The 23,680-nt window shown below is 48.3% G+C and overlaps 1 protein-coding gene and 1 long non-coding RNA gene across 2 annotated transcripts in view; one reads left to right on the top strand and one right to left on the bottom strand.

Annotated features, from left to right (window-relative positions):
- Positions 1–17,081, bottom strand: part of LOC149360041 (uncharacterized) — a 28,524-nt gene extending 11,443 nt beyond the window's left edge. The window contains exons 1-7 of the mRNA XM_089569182.1: positions 16,990–17,081; positions 14,578–14,676; positions 12,456–12,547; positions 10,825–10,910; positions 8,899–9,193; positions 6,883–7,047; positions 529–764 (exon numbers count right to left, since the gene is read on the bottom strand). Of these exons, the coding sequence (XP_089425308.1) occupies positions 529–764; positions 6,883–7,047; positions 8,899–9,193; positions 10,825–10,910; positions 12,456–12,547; positions 14,578–14,676; positions 16,990–17,081 (1,065 nt within the window). The remainder of the gene's footprint in view (positions 1–528; positions 765–6,882; positions 7,048–8,898; positions 9,194–10,824; positions 10,911–12,455; positions 12,548–14,577; positions 14,677–16,989) is intronic.
- Positions 17,082–20,556: 3,475 nt separating this feature from the next.
- On the top strand, positions 20,557–22,499 carry LOC149360042 (uncharacterized). Its single transcript, XR_016288198.1, has 2 exons — positions 20,557–20,653; positions 22,358–22,499. It is a non-coding gene; the product is annotated as an uncharacterized LOC149360042 (long non-coding RNA).
- Positions 22,500–23,680: the final 1,181 nt, after the last annotated feature.

Below are 23,680 nucleotides of genomic sequence, written 5' to 3' on the forward strand. Positions count from 1 at the left end.
ACGAGAAAAAGAACGAAAAGAAGGAGGGGAACAACCGGTAGTACGTCACGGTTCTCGCAGAGCCTTTTAACTAAGCAGCAGCCTCATTTGCAAAGTTCCCACCGCGGTGGCTCAGTGGTTACGGCGCTCGGCTGCTGACCCGAAAGACGCGGGTTCGATTCCGGCCACGGCGGGTGAATCTCGATGAAGGCGAAATTCTAGAGGCCCGTGTGCTGTGCAATGTCAGTGCACGTTAAAGAACCCCAGGTTGTCGAAATTTCTGGAGCCCTTCACTAGGGCGTCCCTCATAGCCTTAGTTGTTTTGGGACGTTAAACCCCAATAAACCAAACCAATAAACCACCATTTGCAAAGTTTTCTCTTTTTGGCCATTTGGTTCTGAAGAACAGCGCACCGGAAACATAGGAACACGAAAGGCAGAAGTTGAATTACAACTCGCAGTTTTTCTTCGTGTGCCTGTGTTTCGTGCCCTCCTGTTTCCAGTGCGCTGTTGCTCATTGAATAATGTAGAATGGCGTACGTGCACTCACCATCAGCATCTCGTGGTGCTTCCACAGCTTGCCGGTCTCGATGCCCGCGCTGGCCACCTGGTAGCGCGCGAAGCCGTAGCCGTGCACGTTCTGTCCGCGGTACCTCTCCATTATGTTCACAGCGCGGTCGCGCACCTCGAGGCTCTCGTCGAACTCCGAGTCGGCGCTCAGAGAAAGCAGGAAGCGCGGCGAGGTGCTGCCGGCCGCCATCTTCATGTAGTTGTCCAAGGCCAGCTCTGTCACAGTGCGTAGCGTTCGCGTGACAGCAAATTGCAGGACTACTACTGTCCTCGGTAAAGGGACCGGGATCTGACTTCACTGAACTAATGAAGAGACGAAGCTCCGTAATCTAGAGAAATTTTGTGGTTTTTGTATTTTTATTGCGAAAGAAATACTGCTTGCACTTTTCTGCCATGGATGGAGGTTCATCCTTCGCTCCGGCGCACGTGCGGCGCGCTACCACGTGACCGCGTGACGTCACGACAAGAGGAGAGCTGGGGGCCCAACTCGTCTCATCGATGGAGGCTCATCCTTCGCTCCGGCGGAGCTGCGGCGCGCTACTACGTGACCGCGTGACGTCACGACAAGAGGAGAGCTGGGGTCCCAACTCGTCTCATCGATGGAGGCTCATCCTTCGCTCCGGCGCAGCTGCCGAGTGAGGGCGCTCCCTAGACTGGGATGAAACGGGGCGGCGGCTGTGCTCCTCGCAGTGCTGTGCTGTGTCGGAGGATGCGTACAAGGCGAGGCTGGAACGGTGTGCCGCGGCCAAGCGACGGCGCCGTGCCGAAGAAACAGACGAAGAAAGGGAACAACGGTTGGCGAAGCAACGTGCGTATGCTGCAGAATGGCGAGCACGCCGGCTTGCTGCGGTTACATCTACAAGTTCAGAGTCAAGTTTAAACGAGGGTAGTTTCATGGACGCTCTTAATGCCGAAGAAGAATCTATGAGCAGTGCGGAGCGATATTGCTTTCGCAATCAGTCAGGCTTAACCAAGCTAAGCCTTCAGCCATTTTTTATTGATATCAACTTTTCTTTCACTTTGTCACTTTTGTAGTGTACCTCTGCATCAGCAATGTATTTTAACAAGACACGTTGCGAGGCTAGTTGGCAAGGGCGTCCGCAGAATTTTTTGCAGGGGGGGGCCCCATTGGTTGTTGGCGCCGGAGGGGGGGGGGGGTATATTCGTAGCAAAAAGGCACAATTTGCGGAGTAAATTTATTTATTTATATATAAATAAAAAAATAAGTAAAATACGCACATGTAAGAAAAATTACAAACAGCAAATTAAAGCGCGGCTAGGAGAGATACATTAAAGTTTATCAACGAAAAAACAATTAAAATTAATAAAAAATACAAAAAGATACTATCACTTCGTGGAGAAGAGTGCTCAGTCTTGCTGCATACGGGTTCTCGACTCACCCGGATTGATGACCAGCACACAGCACAATATGTTCACAAACACGCTACTACAGTCACTCAGTCAGTCTTCCTTGAACAGCAACTGTAGGCGCCTCGGATTTTTCTGGGCGAATTGTGTAATTACACGGGTGATAAATTCATTTCTGTGCTTCACTACACGCTCTCGGTGCATACTCATCATACACATTGAATGGAAAAACGGTTGAACGCGTACGTTGAAAACAAAAGACAACTATATATACAACAAAAACTTCTTTACAAGATAAATGCACGCTCGCCCCTTCATACACCTCGCTCCATCTTGCTCGCGCATCCGCACAGTCGAGCAACCGCACACACACTGCTCGCCGCTCGTCGTTTTCTCGTCCGCTGTCTTGGTTGTTCTGACCTTCGTTGACAACCGGCCACTAAAAACACCGAAGCACAAACACAGAGGCGCGCACACGTGCAAGGGCTTACTTGCCGCAATATCCCCGAATGCGCACTTTGGGGGGTGAAAGGAACGCCGCGCGACTTCCGAGGGGAAGGAACACTCGCCACTCCGGTCGGAAAATTTGTTGTTGTGTTTTTATGGGGTTCAGAGCCCCAAAACGCATCAGGCTATGAGGGACGGAGTAGTACAGAGTTCCGGATAATGTCGACCACCTGGGTCTGGGTCTTGTTGTGGACGGAGGGGCCCAGCGAGTTGTGGAGGGTCGTTCAGGGCAGCAGGTCCCGGCTCCAAAGGAAGATGGCGAACTCCATTTAGGAGGAAAGTGTACGGAAGGTTTATTCACATATTTACAAGCGTAAGAGAAGTGAGAGACCTGAGTGAGAGACCGAAGTGGGAGACTATTCTGCCGCATTCGTTGTCGACTTTTATACCCTTCTTCGTCCCCAAATTCCCTAGGTTGAGGACGCCCACGCCGGATTGGGAGGGGCCTATAACTTTCACCTCTGCGCACAAACACAACACCGCACCTAGGGTCACGCCCCTGTCACGTGTTGATTCCGAAGGAAAGAAGGCCGCCGTCGAGGCGTTGACTGCGGTAGGTGGTGGTTTCTGGCCAGCTGAAAGTCCCGCGGGTCACCGACATCTGTTGTTCCTCAGATGGCATCCGCCGCTCGAGGCCGGAACAAAGAGGTCAGGAAAAGGCCGGAAAGTTGTCCTTTGTCCTTGCAGATGTTCAAAATGATGCCCGCCAGCTCGTCGCGGTGCTTGGCACGCCAAAGAGCAAGCCCTTTGTCCCCGTGCACGCTCGCAGCAATTAGGGAAGATAACGTCGGTCTCCCCGCGGCGGCGGCGGCGACACTTGAAGAGACTTCGGAAAGGCGGTCTGTTTTTGCTACAACTTCAACCCCTTATTTATGGTTCTGTACTCCGACCGGGAAGGGCTCGGTGAATGGAATCAGCTGTCACCTGGCCCCTGGGTCCCCTGTGTGGTCCATGACGGCAGGCTTGGGGCAACGGTCGCCGAGTAGAAAGCAGGTACTCTCAGCCACCCAGGAGACATATGTGTGCCAGCTGCCTCCGCCGCTGCTTAGCCTTCGCCGTATCTTGCTTAACGACGACCCACGTTTGGTGGTAATTTCTCCCAGACCTGCGTTCTTCGATCCTGACACCGCATCTTGCTTCCCGATGACACACGTCGGGAAGTAGTCTTTCCAGGCCCATGTACTAGGACCTTAACAGTCTCTTTACCGTGCACTGACACGCACAGTACATGGGCGCTGTTGTGATTTGAGACCCAGCCAGAGGTTACAGGCGAGCCAGGCAGGCGCCATCGGTCTGCGTTGACCAAAGGCGCTGGTTTTCGGAGAAGACGCAAGAAACGCTGGTGTGGGGGCGCCTCTGGAGACTGCGTCGCCGTGAACAAAAGCAGCTAATCCCCTTTGCCGAAGATTCTGAAAGCGGCGCTTCTACCGAACTGCGCTCTCCCGTGGATCGGAGGAGACAGCGAGCGGCGGCTGCGGCGCCAACCCACCGCCCGCTTGACCCTGAGCAGCCCGACAAAGCGGGGGTGGATACGGCTGATTTGTCCTTCCCTCCTGAAGAATTAATCGGTGGCCGGCGTACGAACGTATCCTGATTATAGCGAGCGACGAAGGCGAAAACAAGATGCTCTGTGCACTGTCTGCCTCCGTGCCGCTATCTCTCTAGAGATCAAAGAAACAGACACCGATCGTAAGAAGGCTCAAACACATGCTCGCCGGTGCCGCTGTATGTCTGCAACAGGTCGCCTTTTAGTAGAGCTAACGATGGCGTGGTTTGAAAACGGCGGAACGACGCCCGCCCGGACGCGGCATTTCGCAGATGTGACCCAAAGCGTGGAAGCGGGGCTGCTTTTACCCTTTTGGCTGAGCGCACCACGGCCCCTGGTGTGCGGCCATCACACACGGTTCGAGTGAGTGATTTTCCAGGGGGGTGCAGCCGCCCCCCCTTGCCCCCCCCCCCTCCGGACGCCCATGCTAGTTGGTTATACATTTTCTACTCGAAAAGTAATCCTGCGCTACAGTTTAAGACGAAGACATGGGAATACAGGATGGGCGACCTTCCTGTCAAGTTCTTCCTGTGTCCTCGTCTTAAAGTGTAGCACTGGATCACTTTTCTAGTAAAAGAAAGCTATGTTGTTCATTAGGGAATAGATTTTAAGCTGTGAATCAAACAGCTCACTTGCGGCATGCATTTAAAATACGTCACAAAAGGTAATGTCAACTGAGCTGAAGAAAGCATCAACGCTAAATTGAAATTATTTTGCATTAGGATATAAATTTATAAATTAAATATAAATTATTTTGCATATAAATATAAATTATTTTGCATTAGGATATAAATTTATAAGCAACAGGGTTGCATAGAACTAATCACTCCGCAATAGCTGTTCATGTACTGTACAACGCATTCATTCAGTAATGTTGATGAGGTGGTCGCATTCGTAGGTAAAATGGGAGCACATTGCTTACTCACATGATGAAGCCAAGTCCCGCCTTTCTTTTTTTTTTTTCATGCCATCTCGCTGTCTTAAATTGTTTGCCCAAATATGCCTCCAGCTGTGCCGTTTCATTGCTCTGACTAAATTATCTGCCCTTAAGGGGGCATGCGCTTAGAAAAAAGGCGTTTTTTGTCTCTAAATCCCATTTCTGGATTTTTTTTCTTGTTTTATTATGTGTGAGCATTCGTCTTTCATGTCGAACAATATTAGGGTCGAAAATAGACAGGAAATTACTAAACAAAAATGTTGTAAAGGCTCCAAGTGACCGAAAAATGAGCTCAACTGGGCTACGTTCACGACGGTAACAAATAACAATAGCAGCGTTTTCCACCCTCGCGGCGCTGCATATAGGTAAAGAAAGCCTTCTTTAGGACGCATCTTGTAGAATTTTGTACGCCAAAAAAAAAAAAGAATTCAGACCTACAGTTTTTGTGCACCCAGAAGCCGCATCGCCACTGTCTCTCTGAATAACTTAGAAAGCGTTCTCTTTCTTTTATCCCTGTCATGCAACGCCATTGCTTGCGCACAGTTTTGCCGCATCACAATGAAGTTCGGGATAGATATCAGTCGCAATGGTAGAGAGAGGGCAGGCTTATGGTTTGTTGAGAGAGAAAAAACTTTATTATTGCTCTGTTGACACACACAAAATGAACAAGGGAGGGGAAAGCCTCAGGGCGCTTGCTAAAGTTTCGACAATAGGACCGTATAAGCTTAGCTATATGCTCAGCTATACGCAGAATGCAGCTGTGCGATTTTTGTACTAATTTATATTTCCAAATAAGGTTGGTTTGGTTTTATGGGGTTTAACGTCCCAAAGCGACTAAGGCTATGAGAGACGCCGTAGTGGAGGGCTCCGGAAATTTCGACCACCTGGGGTTCTTTAACGTGCACTGACAACGCACAGTACACGGGCCTCTAGAATTTCTCCTCCAAAGAAATTCCAGCCGCCGCGGCCGGGATCGAACCCGCGTCTTTCGGGACAGCAGCCGAGCACCGTAACCGCTGAGCCACCGCGGCGGCATTTCCAAATAAGATTCAAATTTGTTCACGCCACTGCAGTCTGACACAAAAAGGCACACTCTATACAGGATTGTTTTTTTATTTTTAAATTTTTTACCTGGCACGGACTTTTTTCTTACTGCTTAAGAGGAATCGTAGCCAGCAAAACGGGATATTTTTCAAGGCTATTGTATGTCGGAACTGGTGGCAAATAGGTGCTCAAAAACACCCCTATATTTCAAATGCATGACTTTAACCAAGCAAGGCAGATAAAAATAGACAACACATTTAAAACGAACAGGCTAAGATCTCTGAAATACGATTTTTTAGCTGTCGGGCACAGATTTTAACAAAAATGTTTTATTCTAGATAATCCGGCTATTACTTTCCGGCGGATCTCTCTCCTGTATCAAACCGCTCATGGCCGATACCCACCCCCCTGTAAAGGCCTCAAGAAGGCAGAGGAGCGTTGGCTTCTTCGCCTCTACACCAACACGGTACTGTGCCCGGCAGTTCTTAAGCATTTCAATTCGGTCTTTTTGGGGCGAGTGTCCACACTGTGGGGAAGTGCTTGCGGACACTTATCACATGGTGGGGGCATGCCCTGCCAATCCTGCTTTCCCACCCCACCCCCACCCCACCCGAGTGGACTGGGAGGCTGCCCTGCTCGGCTGCTCAACTCTCCAGGACCAACGAGCCCTGGTGACAAGAGCCCGGGCCGTCGCGGAGGCCACAGGGGTCCCGGACTAGGGATCCCTCCTAGTGATTGTGAGGGTCGGGCCCTTCAGGCACGGTCCAAGCAATACCTCTCTTGTACACAGCACAAATAAATGTTTTACACCACCTGCACCACCCCTTAACTGCAGTCGTATTTTCATCAGTATTGCCAAAAAAGAAGGTTTAAGCAGTAAATGTCATCGCGCTGTGCAAAAAAAAAAAAAAGACCCGAAACGGTCAACTCACGGTTCGAAGTGGCTACGAAATCTTCGGAATCCTTCGCAACGCGCACGTGCTCGAAAACCATGTAGTCACAGAGGCCGGCGGGTGGAGGTTTGGAGGATCGCAAGTAACCGCCCACCACGCACACCACCAGGGGGCGCTCGAGTTGTGGCGGGGACGTCGCGGAACCTGTGCACGAGGTAGGGAACTTGTCGACGACGCATTTTTCCGCTATCTACCTTACCGGACACACACAAATGCTCGGACGCACAGAAAGGCTCGGAGAGTCACACAGGCGCGACATGTGCATTGCGTGATGCACGGGTAAATGTTTCACCGTCTTACATGCTTCGTAAATCTGCCTCTCAGCCACGGGCTGTTGACTCTTATGCGTTGAGCTAAGGTACCAGCCTTAATTATCAAGTTGAGATTGTAGAAACAGGTTAACATACTTTACCGCACGACGCTGCATAAATATTTAACTGCAAGACCACTTTATCCACTCAACAATCTTTGTCAGTTATCTTCTATGACTTTAGGGTCGAAGGAACGGTTACTAACCAGGTGCTAACTAGCGATCATAGTAAAAAGGTAAGAAGGGCTGACGTTTACTAACTACTTTGAAGAGGATGGCAAATATTTATTACAAAGAAAATAAAATGCAGTGAGAGTTAGTAAATGCGGCACTTACTACCTTTTTATTGCTTTTTAATAGGGTATGGTAACATAGAGCTAATAACAAATTATTTTCATCTCATGTGTAACCTTATTTCACTGATCACGCAGATGAAAGCAGACAAGTGGAGCACAGGGATTGCGCGTAATCAACTAACTTTGATTACTTCATTAATGCATAGTTGCGGATTAAATTTCTGGGGAGGTCAATCAGGAGAAGGCATTGAGCATACTATATGAACCTTGAGCTCAATCGTCTTGTCAGGGTATTTATTAATCAAAAGTCTTTTTGTATTAAAGGGGGAGGCTCGAGGGTACCCGGATTGAGATCAGGCTAATCACAGATTGCACTTGGTTCACTTAGTTACACAATGGCGCCTCGGTCAAGGTCCGAGTCAGTGATGGCATTTTCTTCGAGGGGAGTAAAAGGGACGGGTTGCTGCACTTTCTTTCATAACACTGTTTAATTAATACACAAGGAACAATTAAGGTTTTCATCGGCAGGCGCTGTACCCAGTGCTGAAATGGGGTAGCTGAAAGTGTTGCATTAATTTACGTATACTAGCCAGGAAGCCAGCGAAAAATCAGCTGCCGAGGACCTGACGACGTCTTGCCTAAAATGTGATGATTATTTCTTTCTGGGAATATATCCCGAATCGTTTATTTCGCGAGTATATTTCTTCATTTTAAATGGTGCTTTTCATGTCATGTTATGCGTAATAATTGCTTCTTTAACATTTACATATTCATTATTACATCAATAGAATTTCAAAATCACGAAGCCTTTTCTTCATAGAAATCACGAAGATAGGACAACGTTACTTAACTTTTTGAGACGTCATTGTATATGACGTAGTTATTGCTTCGCAGAAGCAATCCTACGCGCCGATTAATTCTAATATTTTATGTAGGCAAACAGGATATACTTATGCTCTCTGGCGATGCTGTTCACTTGTTGTTAGATGAAACAGGTCAATCATATTTTCGCCGCCGCGGTGGCTCAGCGGTTATGGTGCTCGGCTGCTGACCCAAAAGACGCGGGTTCGATCCCGGCCGCGGCGGCTAGAATTTCTTTGGGGGAGAAATTCTAGAGGCCCGTGTACTGTGCGATGTCAGTGCACGTTAAAGAACCCCAGGTGGACGAAATGTCCGGAGCCCTCCACTACGGCGTCTCTCATAGCCTTAGTCGCTTTGGGACGTTAAACCCCATAAACCAACCAACCAACCATATTTTCCCTTCCTTTGGTGAACAGGGCGCTGAATACATTTTTGCACTTTTGCACCAAGGAATGAACATATAAGGAATGTTACAGAAAAACCTACCGGTTAAACTCATTAATGTAAGGTTTTAACGCTCATTCTTACTCTCTGCAGATGTCGATGAACGACGCCTTTCCCGTGGCTTTCTCCTCGTAAGCTGCCCCTTGTCGGTCGTTTCGAATGCTGCAGCCGCGGGAGATGATTTCTCCGCTGAGGAAGTTGACGCAGGGCCGCGTGACGTCACCTCCGTTTCGTCTTCCGTCTCCACCTCACGTGACGATCCGTGTCGCTGCGTTGGTGGAGGCGGAGACGACCCTGTGGCCGTGGTCGACGCTTCCCGTGTCCCGGGCGAATTTGTCGTGCATGCCGCGGAGAAGGTCGCCACACGCCTTGCAGGAACCTGCGAGGTATCGGCGATCCTAGTAATGATTTCGCATGTCCCATTACTACAATAAGGGCTCGCAAAAGAATATGCAAGACGCAGGCCTGTGCCGCTACAGTCGGATACAACTCAAGCAGGAAGCGGCGGATGACCCTCAAAGCAGGCCCTTCAGCCAGTGGCGTCGGCCGATTTTGTAGCGAAAGCTACATTGGCCACGAAGTTGCGATTTCGCTGTGGCGGTGCTCCTAGGAGGCACAGAAACCGACCTTGAGCCGTTGCCTAGCAACCGCCGCAGCTGGCGGACGCCGCGCGCTCGCCGCGCCGTCTGGCATGACGTCACACCGCGCGCCTCGCCGGGGAGCCGCCGCCGCCGTTTGCTGTGACGTCACACCGCTTGCCTCGTCGTTGCGCTCGCCTCCGCTCGCTTCGCCAGCTGTGTCGGATGCCTGATAACATGTCGGAGGATTGAAAAGGAGAGCTCGCGTGCGCCGAAACTGCAGTTGAGGCGGCAGTACGGACGGCGACAAGGCTGCTTAGCTTTCGCAACGCATATCCTGGCATAGCCGAGCTAAGCCACTGCCAGTTCTCTTTTTCATAACGTCGTGGTTAATCTGATTAAGTCGTGAGTAAGCTCTTTAATCTGACATCTGCGAACCCCAGCGATGCTACGTGACTAGGTCTAAGCGCTGTTCAGAACGGAATTAAAAATTTGCCAATAATTTCAGTGCTGATTCCACACTATATTCGTTGTTTCTGAACGTCACGATAGCTTCTAAAGGAGCAAATACATGAATCTTTAAGAAAATGTGCCTAAGTATCCCTTTCTAACAAACTGCCTTGGTTTTAGTTTCGACCACTTTTGACGTCGAAAGAGGATGCACAAAACCGCTACAAACACTGTGCCCGGGCGAATGAGTACCGATTGCGACACTCTTCTGGGAGCGCGCGTAACTTGTGACGGTTCTTCGTTCGCTCTCTTAACGCCACAGCCCGAGAAAAGAAATCCTCTTGACTGCAAGAGGGTTGTAAGAAATTATTTGAAGCACACTGATACATGTCTCCACTAGTATAGGGAGGGTCGTTTCGCAGGCCCGGCGCAACGTTGTCAGCTAGAAACACAACCTAGTACCTGGGCGTGCCTTTTACATCAAGAATTACATGCATTGTTGTTAGCGGCTATATATTAATAAAAATAACAATGCAGGAAAATATGTTGCTAGCCGCGGCATCTGCCATAAAAACCTGAAGCACCTGAGCTGCGGCGATAGCGTGAGAAAAAGGACAGAGAGAGGACAGGAAGACTGAAGGAAAGGAGGGAGCGATATAGCAAGAAAGGATAAGGGTAGGGCGGCAGTATACACCATGTACAAATACAGAATATGGCCCAACCCACCATTTTGCCGCCACGGTGGCTCAGTGGTTATGGTGCTCGGCTGCTGACCCGAAAGACGCGGGTTTGATCCCGGCCGCGATGGTCGAATTTCGATGGAGGCGAAATTCTAGAGGCCCGTGTACTGTGCGATGTCAGTGCACATTAAAGAACCCCAGGTGGTCGAAATTTCCGGAGCCCTTCACTGCGGCGTCCCTCAGACCCTGAATCGCTTTGGAACGCTAAACCCCATAAACCAAAGCAAACCAAACCAACCCACCATTTTGGTCGTCCGCGCCGCTCTGACCCACGAGACGTGCTCCTCAGTCTCCGTGGTGGCGGCCGCCTGGTCGGAGTTGCGCTCCGCTGCCGGGAAAATAGAAGAATTTTGTTAATGGCGTGGAAGACGTGATGGCTGAGGAAAGCGTCTACGGAAAGCTGCATTTAAAGATACGATGAGAAGTCTGAAATTACAACTTCACACTGAATCCTGGTATGGACCGTTACAGTCAACCCGTAGCTTTATATTTCTTGCGGAAAGTGAATTTACGTCGTTAGAGAATTTAAGACCACACCCTTGGAAATGCGCTCCTATAAAAGCTGTACATGAGTTACAAGAGATCACTGTATACCTTATTAAACAGTGAACCGTGTAACGCGTTCATAGAATTATGCACAACCTTCTATAGAGCTTGTTGCGCCGCAGAAAATTATTCATACCCTTAGTGGAGACGATGACTGTTCCAGGCAGCCTGATAAAAGGCAATGATTTTTTTCTTTTCTGTCTTTCGTTGCTGAATTTTTGTGTTGCAAAGACATTTTTCTTTAAAGTATATTGCCATCAGAGTAGAAGCTATATCACACAGGCGTGAAAACTGTTAGAGATCGGTTCGGTACCGTGACTTCCCCGATCCTGGCAGCCTGTAATCGTCGTCATCATCATCATCACCACCCGGATTATGTTCACAGCAGGGTGAAAGCCCCTTCTGATGATCTCCATCCATTAGTGCCCTGCGTAAGCTGCGGTCATCCAGTCCCAGCAAACCTCCTAATCTCCGCTATGTAGGGGAGCAAAGCTGTCTGCCAAGTGCGCACCGTTAAACTCGACAACAGCCTCGTAATCTTCACCCGATGATTTAGTTGGCTCTGCTGTGGCTTCTTCGCCCGTGACAGCGAGATAGGAGAAATAACAGAGTTGAAAGCTGATAACTAATTTTGAGCTTATTTTGCTATCGTAGTGAAAAAAAAACAGTATTAGGATTATTTGTTCGTAGGAACAAGGCTATCTTCTGCGTTGCTGTGTTAACCGGTGGTCTGCTGCTGCCCTGCTAAATTTACGGACTCCTATCTCAACAATTCTTGGGCGCCCTTAGAAATGTATGATGCCTTGCACTTCTGCTGCCTTTGCACGCTGCATTTAGTATAGTTGCAACAATATTTTAGTATCACTGAAATGTGTTGTTGACGCTCACACTTTGCAGCTGAGTGGGTCATATTTCCATTTATGACCACAGTAATGATAAATGTAAGCGAGCGAAGGAATCCACCGCAAATGAGTTCTGATTATGAGCAACGGAAATAAGCGGTAAGTGTCTTACTCTCGCTGAAAGCCTCAACCACTCCGTGTGGAAAGTGAGGGAAGGGATGGCGAAGGGAATGAGAGAAGGTAAATATAAAGTGGTTCCGTTGTTGCTAGCTCGGCAATAATTTTGATCACCAGCAGTGATTTAACTAGCACTGATATTGCACACAGAGCGTAAGCTTGTGGTGCATTTCCCTTGCGTCGAAATGCAGCTGCCGCGGCTGGGAATTGATCCCGCGACCTTGAGTTCAGCATACAAACGCCAAAGGCACCAAGAAAGCGCGGTGGATTGCAAGAGCAACAAAATGAAGAGAGGTGAGGTGGCGTACCTGCGCTCTGCCTCTCCATGAGCAGCATGGCTGTAACAGACATGGCCAGAATAAAAAGAAGCGTGCCTGCCACGTACAGCTTTGCCTTTGACCTGCGAGAGAGTGGAGCATTGTGAACAGGAGCGCCAGATGCGTGAACGGGAAAGTTTAGGCAAATGGTTAGAATCTTCCGCTTGTGTAGGGGCAGACGAAACATGCACAGTAATGTTGAAACTGGGACTGGCGTCTGCTCAGTGCAAAATATAGAATTCAAAAACTTACGGTGTTGCTGTGGGGCACGAAATAAAAAAGATGGTTGAAGTTCTCGGTAATGCGCGCAGTGCTTGCAGCAAGTATGCGCACTTTTCACGACGTAAGAGGAAATGTTTGCAAGACAACTTTAGTGATGTTCAGCTCTGAATCGCGAGATAGTAAACATAATAGCCATTGCTGATCAACTGAAAAGCGCTATGTAGTGACAAAATGAAATTTTACTGTGATGACAGTTTCACATGGGCTTCACTGTAATGCACTAAAGGGCAACTTGGAATTGAGTGCTTGCCACACTCGGAATGCCCAATATCGTAGACACAGCGACTCAAATAGCTGACATGCAGACAATACTCAACGAAGATTGCGAAAAATAGCTATGTAGTTAAAATTTAGAGCAATCACTATTCGGCTCCACTTAGCACCTTGTGTGAGTTTGCTAAAACCAGTCTACTCTAGCTAGAGGACCATGGAAGCTCGCACTTAGATCGATTTTAAGTGGCCAACAGAAATGGTAGGAGGAGAAAGACCTGACGAACAAAGCGCTTACTTCCAAGAACATATTGTGGATGCCATGGCTATATATATAATCAAGGCCGGTCTCCAAAGAGACTAGCGCGGAAAGTGAATTTAATGTCTGCACGTGCTTTTGATGCAGGGAGCTCGTTGTCTGGACAGATAGTACAGACTCCTGCTGCAAGCTTCTCCTCTTGTGTTATTTCTCGTGGAATTTCTCGTTTAGCATCCCCGCGTGGTATCCGCCTATAACCGCTATGCTAAGTATTTTATCATTTAATTTATCCTCTCATGCTGTTTCGGTTCCGTCAACCGAGCGGCGGCTCTCTCGATGAATTTACCTTTAGGTTACATAATGCATGAATGAAACTCCAGTACGAGCGTTGATAAGTAGTTTAATTCGCTACAACACTTAAACCAGCCTGCTTCAAGAGTTGAAATAACAGAAAACGACGTATCAAAAGTTACAGTGACGTTTTTTCATGTCTCACGCAACCTTAAGGTCAAATGCAATAAGGGAGTAATTACTCATTGGCATCCACCCGTGCGCAGCCATACGGCTACAAAGGAAAGCTAAACAGCTTTCTCAGAAACTTCGTAGTTAAAGAAAAATTCGTCCTGGTCCGGGGTTCGAACCCAGGACCACCGCTTCACCGGAGCAGTCGCTCTACCAATTGAGCTAACCAGGACGGCAAGCTTATGGTAGGGCAAGAGCGAATTGATCAATAACTCGAAGTGGGAACTGTGTTGGTCAAATGTTTAGGGGAAAGCTGTTTAGCTTTCCTTTGTAGCCGTATGGCTGCGCATGGGTGGATGCCAATGAGTAATTACTCCCTTATCACAAATCTACTCCACCTTGGGGGATTCCCCTAAACATTTGACTAAGGTCAAATGCTCGTCACAGCCATCGTTCGGTTGATGAAACGTAAACAACATCGAGAAGAAATTTAGGTATAAATTATTCAGTGGACGTAAGTCAGTATAACGAGGTGATCCATGTATAGCAATGTCTAACGCGTCATTTGAAATCAGGAAACACGGAAGCAAAAATTGGGTGTCTATAGTCCTTTAACTGAAGAGTTGGCTGGAATGAAGCAACAATTATTTCTCTATTTTCCTTTCCGTTGCGCTCCCATCCTCAGCATCCAATAAGAATCCCGGCGATAGGAGCCGTGCAGTGACTTTTAGTCTATAAAGAAAGGTTTAAATAATAGCAGTGGAATAGATTGGAAATAGAACAGTCGGATGTCATTCAGGTAGTGTTGCAGCCTAACCGCAGCTCCCTATGTCGTGGCTTATTCGCAATTAAAAGAGGTGCAAGTTGAACTCAGGCCCTTCAGCCGCTTCGGAGACTTACGCCTGGCATTGAAGGTGGATGCTGACGCCGACGAGGACTCCGTGTCCTCGCCCTTGGTCGCCGTGGTGTATCCTGTGGACCACGACTGCTCGGTCAGCTCTGCGGGGACACAAACCACAAGATGACCCCATAAACTTGGGAAAATAAGGCCTCACAGTCCCCGCAGTGGTTGCCCAAACACTTTCTACGCACTGTTGTCGTGATTTCTTAAAAGGCTGATCTAACGTTTGCCTGCCTGTTTGCCTAAAGTACATATTACGTTAGGTATTAGCAATTATGAGAGCCTCTTCCACGGATGGGGTCAATTTTTCGGGCCTTCGATGTTTATACGAAAGGCAGTAAATGAGCAGCACTGGCTAAAAGAGTTTTTTTTATCGTACGGTAAAACATCCAATGGTGTTTACCATCATTAGAGGATAAGTGAAAATGCCGACACAAAAGCTTGATTACTGCTATATATTAACCTTAAGCGGGTCGAGCTACTGATGACGGCCGCGTGTATTTGCGTTGCTCGCCAGTAACGAAAAAAAAAAATTAAGTCAAGCAATTTCTGTGTGTTGGCCTAGTACCTCTGCTGAAAATGAACCCATGATCAATGCAGCTAGAAAGTCTTCAATGTAGGCTGTGCCCCTAACCCTGTTCGTCACAGCTTAGTCGAGATTTCAGGCTCTTCTTACTGAGTTCATCAATAGACTCCTCGGTCCAGTGACAGGTTTATGGGCAACTCCCGGATGGGACTGATCTGCACAATGCATTTACTAAAATTCTTTCGTCGAAAAAGCAAATTTTTAGCTTTCATACCGCTTTGTGAGTTTATTTTATCGCGACGGGGCAAAGAAAGCAAGCGCTTATACAGCCTTCTGGAGTGCTAAACGTGCATAAATATTTATTTATTCTTTCTCATCGCTGCGTTCATATTTCGCGCTTCGTACAAAATGTACTATGTGCTCGTTTCGCGTGAAATCATTTCACATTCAGCGTCATCGCGTAATACGAATTAAGTCTTGAGGTATCCAAAATGGATTCATCTCTTCTTCAAGTTTCATTGGCTTCAGGCACGCCAAAGCCGTGCGCAAAAATGTTGTTAGCTAAATGGATGGAAAGTGGAAGGCATATGGAAAAGTATCTGTAGTAAAATGGCAGTTTGGGCGATTTGGTTAAGCATCTTGTAATAAAACAGCGCAAGGACACAGGACGAGAACGGAGAGAAGACACACACGGCGCTGATATTGGAAAAACACGCTGCTTTTCAAGGCAGGGCGTCAAGAAAGCGCGCGCATGCGCTTTGCCAAAAATACACTTGTCGGGTAATAAAATGTCTCGTAATCGCACGTGTGATTATCGGTGCTAACCACTGTTTAGCAGCTTCATTTCCTTAGAGGACAATGCTACTGAAGGCTGGCTGACACATCTGTTTCCTTTTCTCAAGATATGAAATGCCTCTGCTACTTCCCTCGTGCTACGATCATTATGTATGAACAAGACTTCGGTGTCAACGAGAAACGGGGTGAACTTACACTCGAGACAATGCTTGGCCAAGTTTGTTGAACACTTTCCCAAAGAATTTTGGTGCTCCAAAAGCCGTACATTAATGCAACGACCTGTCTGGCCAATATAAGTACGCCCGCAGGACAGAGGAATCTGGTAGACCACAGCAACCTTACACAAGACGAACTTGTTTGCATGGTTAATTTTACACCCTGTTTTCTTTCCCATTCCATCTCTCTTCCTTTGAACAGCTGCCCCCACTTTGCCTACCTTATTAGGAGCCCGGAACACAACGTTGACACCATACTTGGACACCCCTTTCTTAAATCTGTGCGAAAGGGAATGTACGTACGGCATTACAGCTATGTTCTTACAGCTATGTCAGCGCCGTGTGTGTCTTCTCTCCGTTCTCGTCCTGTGTTCTTGCGCTGTTTTGTTACAAGAAAAGTATATGGGCACCGACGATTATATTATACTCTGCTTAACTCCAGTGCTGACTCCTAACACTTAAAGTGCCTCGATGCCAGCGCTGCTAACACTTGTCACAAAGCGCCCCCTAGTGTGACGTTGAACAACTGAAACCGCAAAAACATCCCTTTAAGAGGGTGAATATTGCTACCGCAGAGTAAAACAAGATGGTGCTTGGAGACAACGTTTGCGAGGCCTGCGGGGTGCCGCACGTTGCGTTAAGAAAGCATTGGTCACCTAAGCGACGACGTCGGTTGATGCGCCGTGTTTTGAATTTCACAGCGCGAGACATTGGACACCAGGACGCTGATGTGACTGCACCACGCTATCCCAAATGCTCGTAGCCAAAAGCATTAGAATGGTCGTTCCAAAGCCAGCAAGTGGGGGCATTAGGCGGCGCTGAACAGAAGTTTCGCCTAAATGGTGTGTTTAGTTGGCAGGAATTCATTGGCTCACCTATTTCCATGATTGAGGGAGTCCAAGCGGCGACGTCGAATATGTGTAATCTTCTCCTTCTTCTTCCTCAAGAAGGAAATGCTCGCGCTCATGGGCTTATCATTCTTCCTTCCCGCACACGCGCGAGGGACCGTAGAGAAATGGAAACCTTAACGTTGTAGCATTGCTAGTTAGGCAGAAAAGCGAAAAAAAAATTCACTATGGGGAAGCTTAAGTTACTTTACAATGCAACGCGGCAGCGTTAGGTTTCACATTTGTCACAGCTTCTGTTGGAGCTTCTGTGTTTGTTTGCGTTGGTTTCTCTTCAATTGTCAGTCCATCAACCGCCATATTCGGTCCGCTAGCTGCAGTACGTGTCCGCTATGCTGTTAGCTACCCACATTTGCATATATCACATTTTTCTAGTTTTTTTTTTCAATTTTGATTATCTATCTATAGGCTGCTGTCTACAAAAGAGGCTGCCCACAACCAGGTGGGCAGGTTGTGATGGCGCACAAGATCACGCGACCTCTCTCGACCGATCATTAATTTAATTGCCACCTGCTACAGTGCGCAGGTTGGTCGTTAGCGCTACGGCTCCCATGTGTCTTTTGGGGGGGCTAATATTTCTTCTAAAAGCTGTGCACCATCGTGCCCCACTACAATTTCTCTCAAAAAGGAGATGCCGTTCGCAGCGTGCATCCCGTGAGGAGATGGCTTAATTGCTGCAGTATGACCAGCCTTCGGTGGTTCGGTAGCTTTAGCGTTCGTCTACTGGGCCCAAGGTCAAGGTGTGAATCCCGGCCGCGGCGGCACCATTTCTATGGAGGCGAAATACGCAAACGCTTGTGTACTGCGATTCTGGTCCGTAGTACAGAACCCCAGGGGGCTGAAACAATTAAAAACCCCTCTATTGCAACGTAGCTCAAAGACCATTATCGAAAACTGCCAGTGAGTAAGAACTAACGTGCACGATCTAACGCAATTTACAGGAGACGTTTTGATGATGACACAATGGTTCTGCAGCTTCTGAGCTATACGACTTAAAGCCAGTAGTTGAAGCAACTGACAGCAGAGGAAGTGTTCTTGTTTTCTTTTTGATCATGCGCTCCTAATTCAATGAACTCGGGGATGAAGAATGTGGCTGGACCAGACAAACTGCTTGACTGTAGTCAGCCGTATCGCTCCCTAAATGTAAGCTTAACCTCCGCTCAGACAGATGGCTCACCTTTCTTGACGACAACAGGCCCTTCCTTAAGATGGACCGAAAGCCTTAGATGATCACGAGAGAAGCGGCTACTAAAAGTTTTATTGGCAAGTGCCACTGCAGCTCTGCTTTGACTAGAGAAGCACAGCTCTTTTCGCTCACGGAACACTCAGGTGAGAAACCTTGCCGCACTTGTGGTAAGCAGCAACGTAAGGAAGAAGCAATGTACCTGGACATCAGCCATGTTAGCGCGCCAATTCTCTTTTCGTGAGTATGTGCTGTCATGGGCAAATGGCAAAGCAGCGAAGTTGCTGGTGACTTCTTGCCGCCGCGATAACACGAACCAACAAGCAGGTGATCAACGAGACCAGTTGAGTCTAAACACGTTTATTTTTAGAGCGGTGAGTTTTACTGCAGTGGTGGATGGGGCCCTCAGCTTGTCCGCTTGTCCGCTCGGTGGTGCTAGCGTCTCTCGTTGTTGGTTCATGCTATCGTCGCAGCACGGCGCCACCTGTTATTGATCGCCGTTCGGTCAAGTTGGGTTGTCCGTGAGCACGGTGGAAGAATATACTGTATAGTCTGTTTCTTCCACCGTGTCCGTGACTGTCACTGAAGAGCCCGTTTTTAAGTGGTGCACGAAGGCGTGCGTTCAGAGCCTTTCTTCAGTACTTGTGGTCATTCACTGCAGGCTTTTGTGACGCCGCTGCCTCCCCATCTACAAACATTTTGACCTTCCATTTTGTCGGCCATCGAACAACCTCAAAACTGAAAGGAGTGGAGCGTTCTCGTGTGCATAGTTGAAAAAACGCGCTACGGATTCTCACGTTAACGTGAAAGATTTGCGCTGCAAGGAGGCTTAACACTAACAAAAATATATTCATACCGTTTACAGACTGTCCATACACTTCTTGTCTTAAAGCCTGTAGACATTATATAGTCACACTATAGGTTTAAGGCCATACACGTTAAGTAGACTTTTGTCCATAGAAGGCCTATAGCCAATCTATAGATTTATGGCCATGCACTTTCAGTGAACTTTTCTTCAGAGACAGCCTCCGCCCCGGTGGCTCAGTGGTTACGGCACTCGGCTGCTGTCCCCAAAGACGCGGGTTCGATACCGGCTGCGGCGGCTGAATTTCTATGGAGGCGAGATTCTAGAGGCCCGTGTACTGTGCGATGTCAGTGCACGTTAAAGAACCCCAGGTGGTCGAAATTTCCGGAGCCCTTCACTACGGCGTCTCTCATAGCCTGAGTAGCTTTGGGACGTTAAACCCCAACAAACCAAACCAAACCAATCTTCAGAGACAGATCATAGGCTATAATTGGACGACGGAAAATATCCATATGAAGGCAGAAGAGTCTATGAGAAGTCCATGAAACCTCTATAGGCAATTTTTTAATGGTTAGTCTGTCCAAGAAGTGCATACCTGAAGCTCTTTTGCTATCGAACTGATAAAAGCTATTTTCTCCTCCTTCTGGCGTCCAAAGCTCGTACTATAGGAATAAGGATCCCAGCCCTAAGAGTGAATGACTAGAAAACAAAATCAACAAATGAGGTCAAAAGCAACAGTGCTGTCTGAGTAGAGGCCCTGGACTAAGGGCTCCACCCAAATGCCGTAGAAGGCTTCTCAATAAACGCTTTTCACTCACTGATTCACAGCCCGTTCCCCGAAGAGGAAGAATCCCGGGCGCTGGTCGGAGGCGAGCGCGCGATCACGAGGCAAGAAGACGCAAGCCGCGCGCTGGTCGCAGCTCCGAACGTCGAGCTTGGTTTTCAGCTGCACGCCTGCTACTGCAAGCGCCCGGCCCGGCCTCTCATTCGCTGGAAGTCGTGCACCGCGGCAGCCGCCGAACAACAGAGCCCATCACAACGCTGGAAAATTTGTGAGTCTATCGTGCTTCCCCATTTATCAATGTATGAGCACGTAACGCTGCTACGCCGCGCCTTAAGACGTCTCTATCCTGTTGCCGAATTCGTTACTGTAAGTTGTCCAGAAGTTGCCAACTGCAAAGTAACTGCGTGTGCAGAGGTTAACATAACAGTGCATAACGGATGTATTTAAAGTGAGAAAGTGAAAGAATGAACTCGCTCTTCTTCGTGGCAAGGCCTTAGCAGTACTGACTGATCAATGCGTGGAGTTCTGCCCATACAGCGGTGTTTAATAAGCAGCGACCATGAAAGCTGGCCGAAGTAGCTAGTGGAAACAAAATACTAATGACTTCCGATAGACCTTCCTGCTACGTGCAAGTGGGCCTCCGAAATTAAAGAATGTCGTCGTGGTCGCCGTAGTTTGCCATAGTATATGTGTCTTGCATGCATATTCTGTTGGAGACGAGAGAGAGAGAGTGACAGTGACTGTTCTTCCTCCGCGCAGCTTGACGCACCCGGATCGGAGACCACCAGGCTACCACGATGGAGCAACGATCGATGATGATGTCGCGCGCCATGTCGCAGCGCTCTGTCGTCATCCGGCCAGCGTGAGTTATCCGATTGATGCCTCTATTCCGCCAACCTATTGCAATGTATGCCAAGAGCAGACGCTGCAACTACACAGTAACTCTGTAACATTCCGTTTTGTTTGTTTTTGGTGCGTTCAGTTTACTGACGCCTCTTCGACTTCGGGAAACAGATCAAACTCTGAATCGAGAAATCAACGTCACCAGTCGCAGCGCGCCGCTTGTCGCGTCTAAACTGTAGAAAGAAAAGGAACAAAGACGGAGAAAGCCCATGTACAACAGGGAACGGTCCCGCTGTGGCACATGAGTACTGCTGGTGCATTTACTTGCGCGTATTAAACGCAGCATCGAACGCGTCTTTGTACTTAAACTTCGCCTGGATTATGTTAGTGTCAGCAAAATATATTTGCGAATATGCCATTTAAAAACAGAAAAACACTGTCATCATTTTCGCCGTCCCCAGGGGCGAAAGGGAGCGACAGCGATGGGCGTATCATTAACCGCACCGAGAAGGTCTGTTTCCAAACTCGCGCAGTCCACATGACCACAGATCTTATGTTCGCCAAACACCGTCTTACTGGCCCTTATAGTAAGGGCCCTCCTCAGAACATTCTCACTAGCTAGCTAATTTACGCGGAAATTCTCGGCGACGACGTATATCGAATACGGCGCCATGCGCCCTGTTCGACGTCCCACGTATAGCTACCGCTTCAGTAAAGGACTGCCATAGAGAGACGGATGTGTACTGGACACCTCGCATATACTCTTCTCTGCTGACATCGTTTGTGCAGACAATATGGTGAAGGAAGGGAAGGGCGCAGGGAATATCTGGCGCTGCTGACTGTATATAGCGTTTCCATGTTAGCAATGTCCATATTTATATTTTGATATTATTTAACTTTGTGAACATATCTGTGTTGACTGAGGTGGTGCTCCTGTTTTGGAACAGTTGTAACGCTGTAAAATGGGTACCTTTTTGTGCGTGTGAGTATTTTCGTCTGTGTCACCTGTTATACCTTGTAGCGGCTGCCTGTGCCTCGTCAAGTTATATATCCACACCATTTACCCAGAATATTTTGGCAAATGAAGAGAATTTAGTTTATTAGAGGAGGGGGTGGCAGCATTGTGGTGGTTCTCCATGTGGTCCTCCACTTGCACCTCGTGGATGAAGCCACCAGCGTCATGGCCTCATGGTGTCGTGCCTGTCCCTCTGGGCGGATCCATCACTCCTGACTTGTCGGCACCGGGATGTCCCGGTGCTGGCCGCAGATAGGTCGCTATTTTTGGAGTGCATGGGCTGGGCACTCGGGAGACATGGGTCCGACGGGTGGCCAGTAATAGCAGTCCGTAGTGGCACTTTTCGTAAGTGGGCTTCGCATGTCGCACCAATTCAGCTTCGCTTTCGTTGGGGATAGTTCGTAGAGGGCCCTCGTTGAGCGGAGTGCCAGCGTATCCCTCTCCACCCTCTCCCTGGCGAATCTTTTCTGTCGTTTACTCGGGTGAGAGGAACAAGTCCAGGAGTTCCTATTTCTCTCCTTAACGGCCTTTCCGTTCCGCATGCTTTTGCATTAGCTCAGCGTATCCGCTAAGTGCAGGTACAGGTCTGCCATTTCCCGCAGGTGCCACGACTGCCATCTTTGATCAGTCCGTTAATGAACGTTTTGAAGCCATTGTGAGGATCGTATACATATGCACACTTACCGTCTAGCCATTTTTGTTTTGTAGGACCCAGGAGACTGGAGGGATGATGCAGTACCTGCTCACCATCATCTTCCTCATCTGCACCTTCTGGGTGGTGGTCGGCGCCCTTTACTTCTTCTACAATAAGAAACGTGAGCCCGCTTACTGTTGCCCAGCGACGCCATGATGTAAGGGACACTGAGAACAGCTGTGCCGATAGGGTACCCCGTTGTCATCCTAAGGAGACAACTGTTTCCGAAAACGGAGCTTTTATGAGCCAAGAAATGTAAAAAAAGAAAAAAAAACTAAATACAGGTGACGCGTGCGTTGACACTTTTCTTCGGACGGACCCCAGAGGCAACCCTACGCTGCTGTTCACTTAAAAACGGTCACAAACTATCCTTTTCGGTAAGGACGTCGCGAGTTTTAAACAACTGTTGAGAATACCCTCAATATATTTACGGAGCCATTAATGTCTCTTTTGATGCAGGACAAACGTCAGCCTACTCAGAAAGAGTCAGCGAATCAATTTCTACTGAGCATGATTATTGAATGAAGTCATCTTCAGTGTCCCTTTAATGTAGTTCGTACGACGAAGGGGAACTCCAACGTGAGGAATTATGAAAGGAGTCCTTTGCCGGCGACATCAGCCTCATGAAAAGGTCGGAATGAAGCCCAAATGCTGCCAACCCCCCCCCCCCCCCCCCTTCCCCCTTACCCCACGACCCATAGAAATCGTTTTATAATAATTCAAGGGGCAGTACGCTTACTGTATGCAGCGATATTAGGGTGCATTAGACCGCCGAGTTATAGACGTGAGCATATCCCAGACGATGACTGACTTGCGTGCAGTGGTGCGCTAATTCCGTGTCGGCGAGGCCTGCTTGACATGCTCCTTTCGACGTAAGAACTCCACGCTTCCCACGCACGCTTACAACGCAAAAAATGAACGTTCAGCGGAACACTAATTTCCCGAGACTGTGACCTGCAGGTTACTGGCTCGGTAAGCTGAAGGTAAATTATACCCTCACTGGTGCATGGCAGAAAGAGCAGAGGATGCGTAAAAAGGAAAGTTGCGGTGACTGCCTCACTCTGTGTGGACATGTCCCTTAGCGAAATGGATGAAAGTGATGAAAGAAGGGGAGAGAAAGGCACACATACGGGATGCGTCGAAAGTTCCCAAAGGCACAGTATTTCCAGACTCACATTCTTTTATTCGGGACCATGACACGATGCTTGGAGCGTGGCAAAAAAAGACAGCAGAAACGCTGGCTTGCGAAGCACCACGCCCCCGTATGCAATGGCGGAAGCAACAGCGTATTGCAAAATTGGCTATGCAAGACAATTTTCTTTAAAATGAAAAGAATG

The sequence above is a fragment of the Amblyomma mixtum genome, chromosome 2, assembly GCF_055824585.1.
Source record: "Amblyomma mixtum isolate Tamu chromosome 2, ASM5582458v1, whole genome shotgun sequence".
NCBI lineage: Eukaryota > Metazoa > Arthropoda > Arachnida > Ixodida > Ixodidae > Amblyomma > Amblyomma mixtum.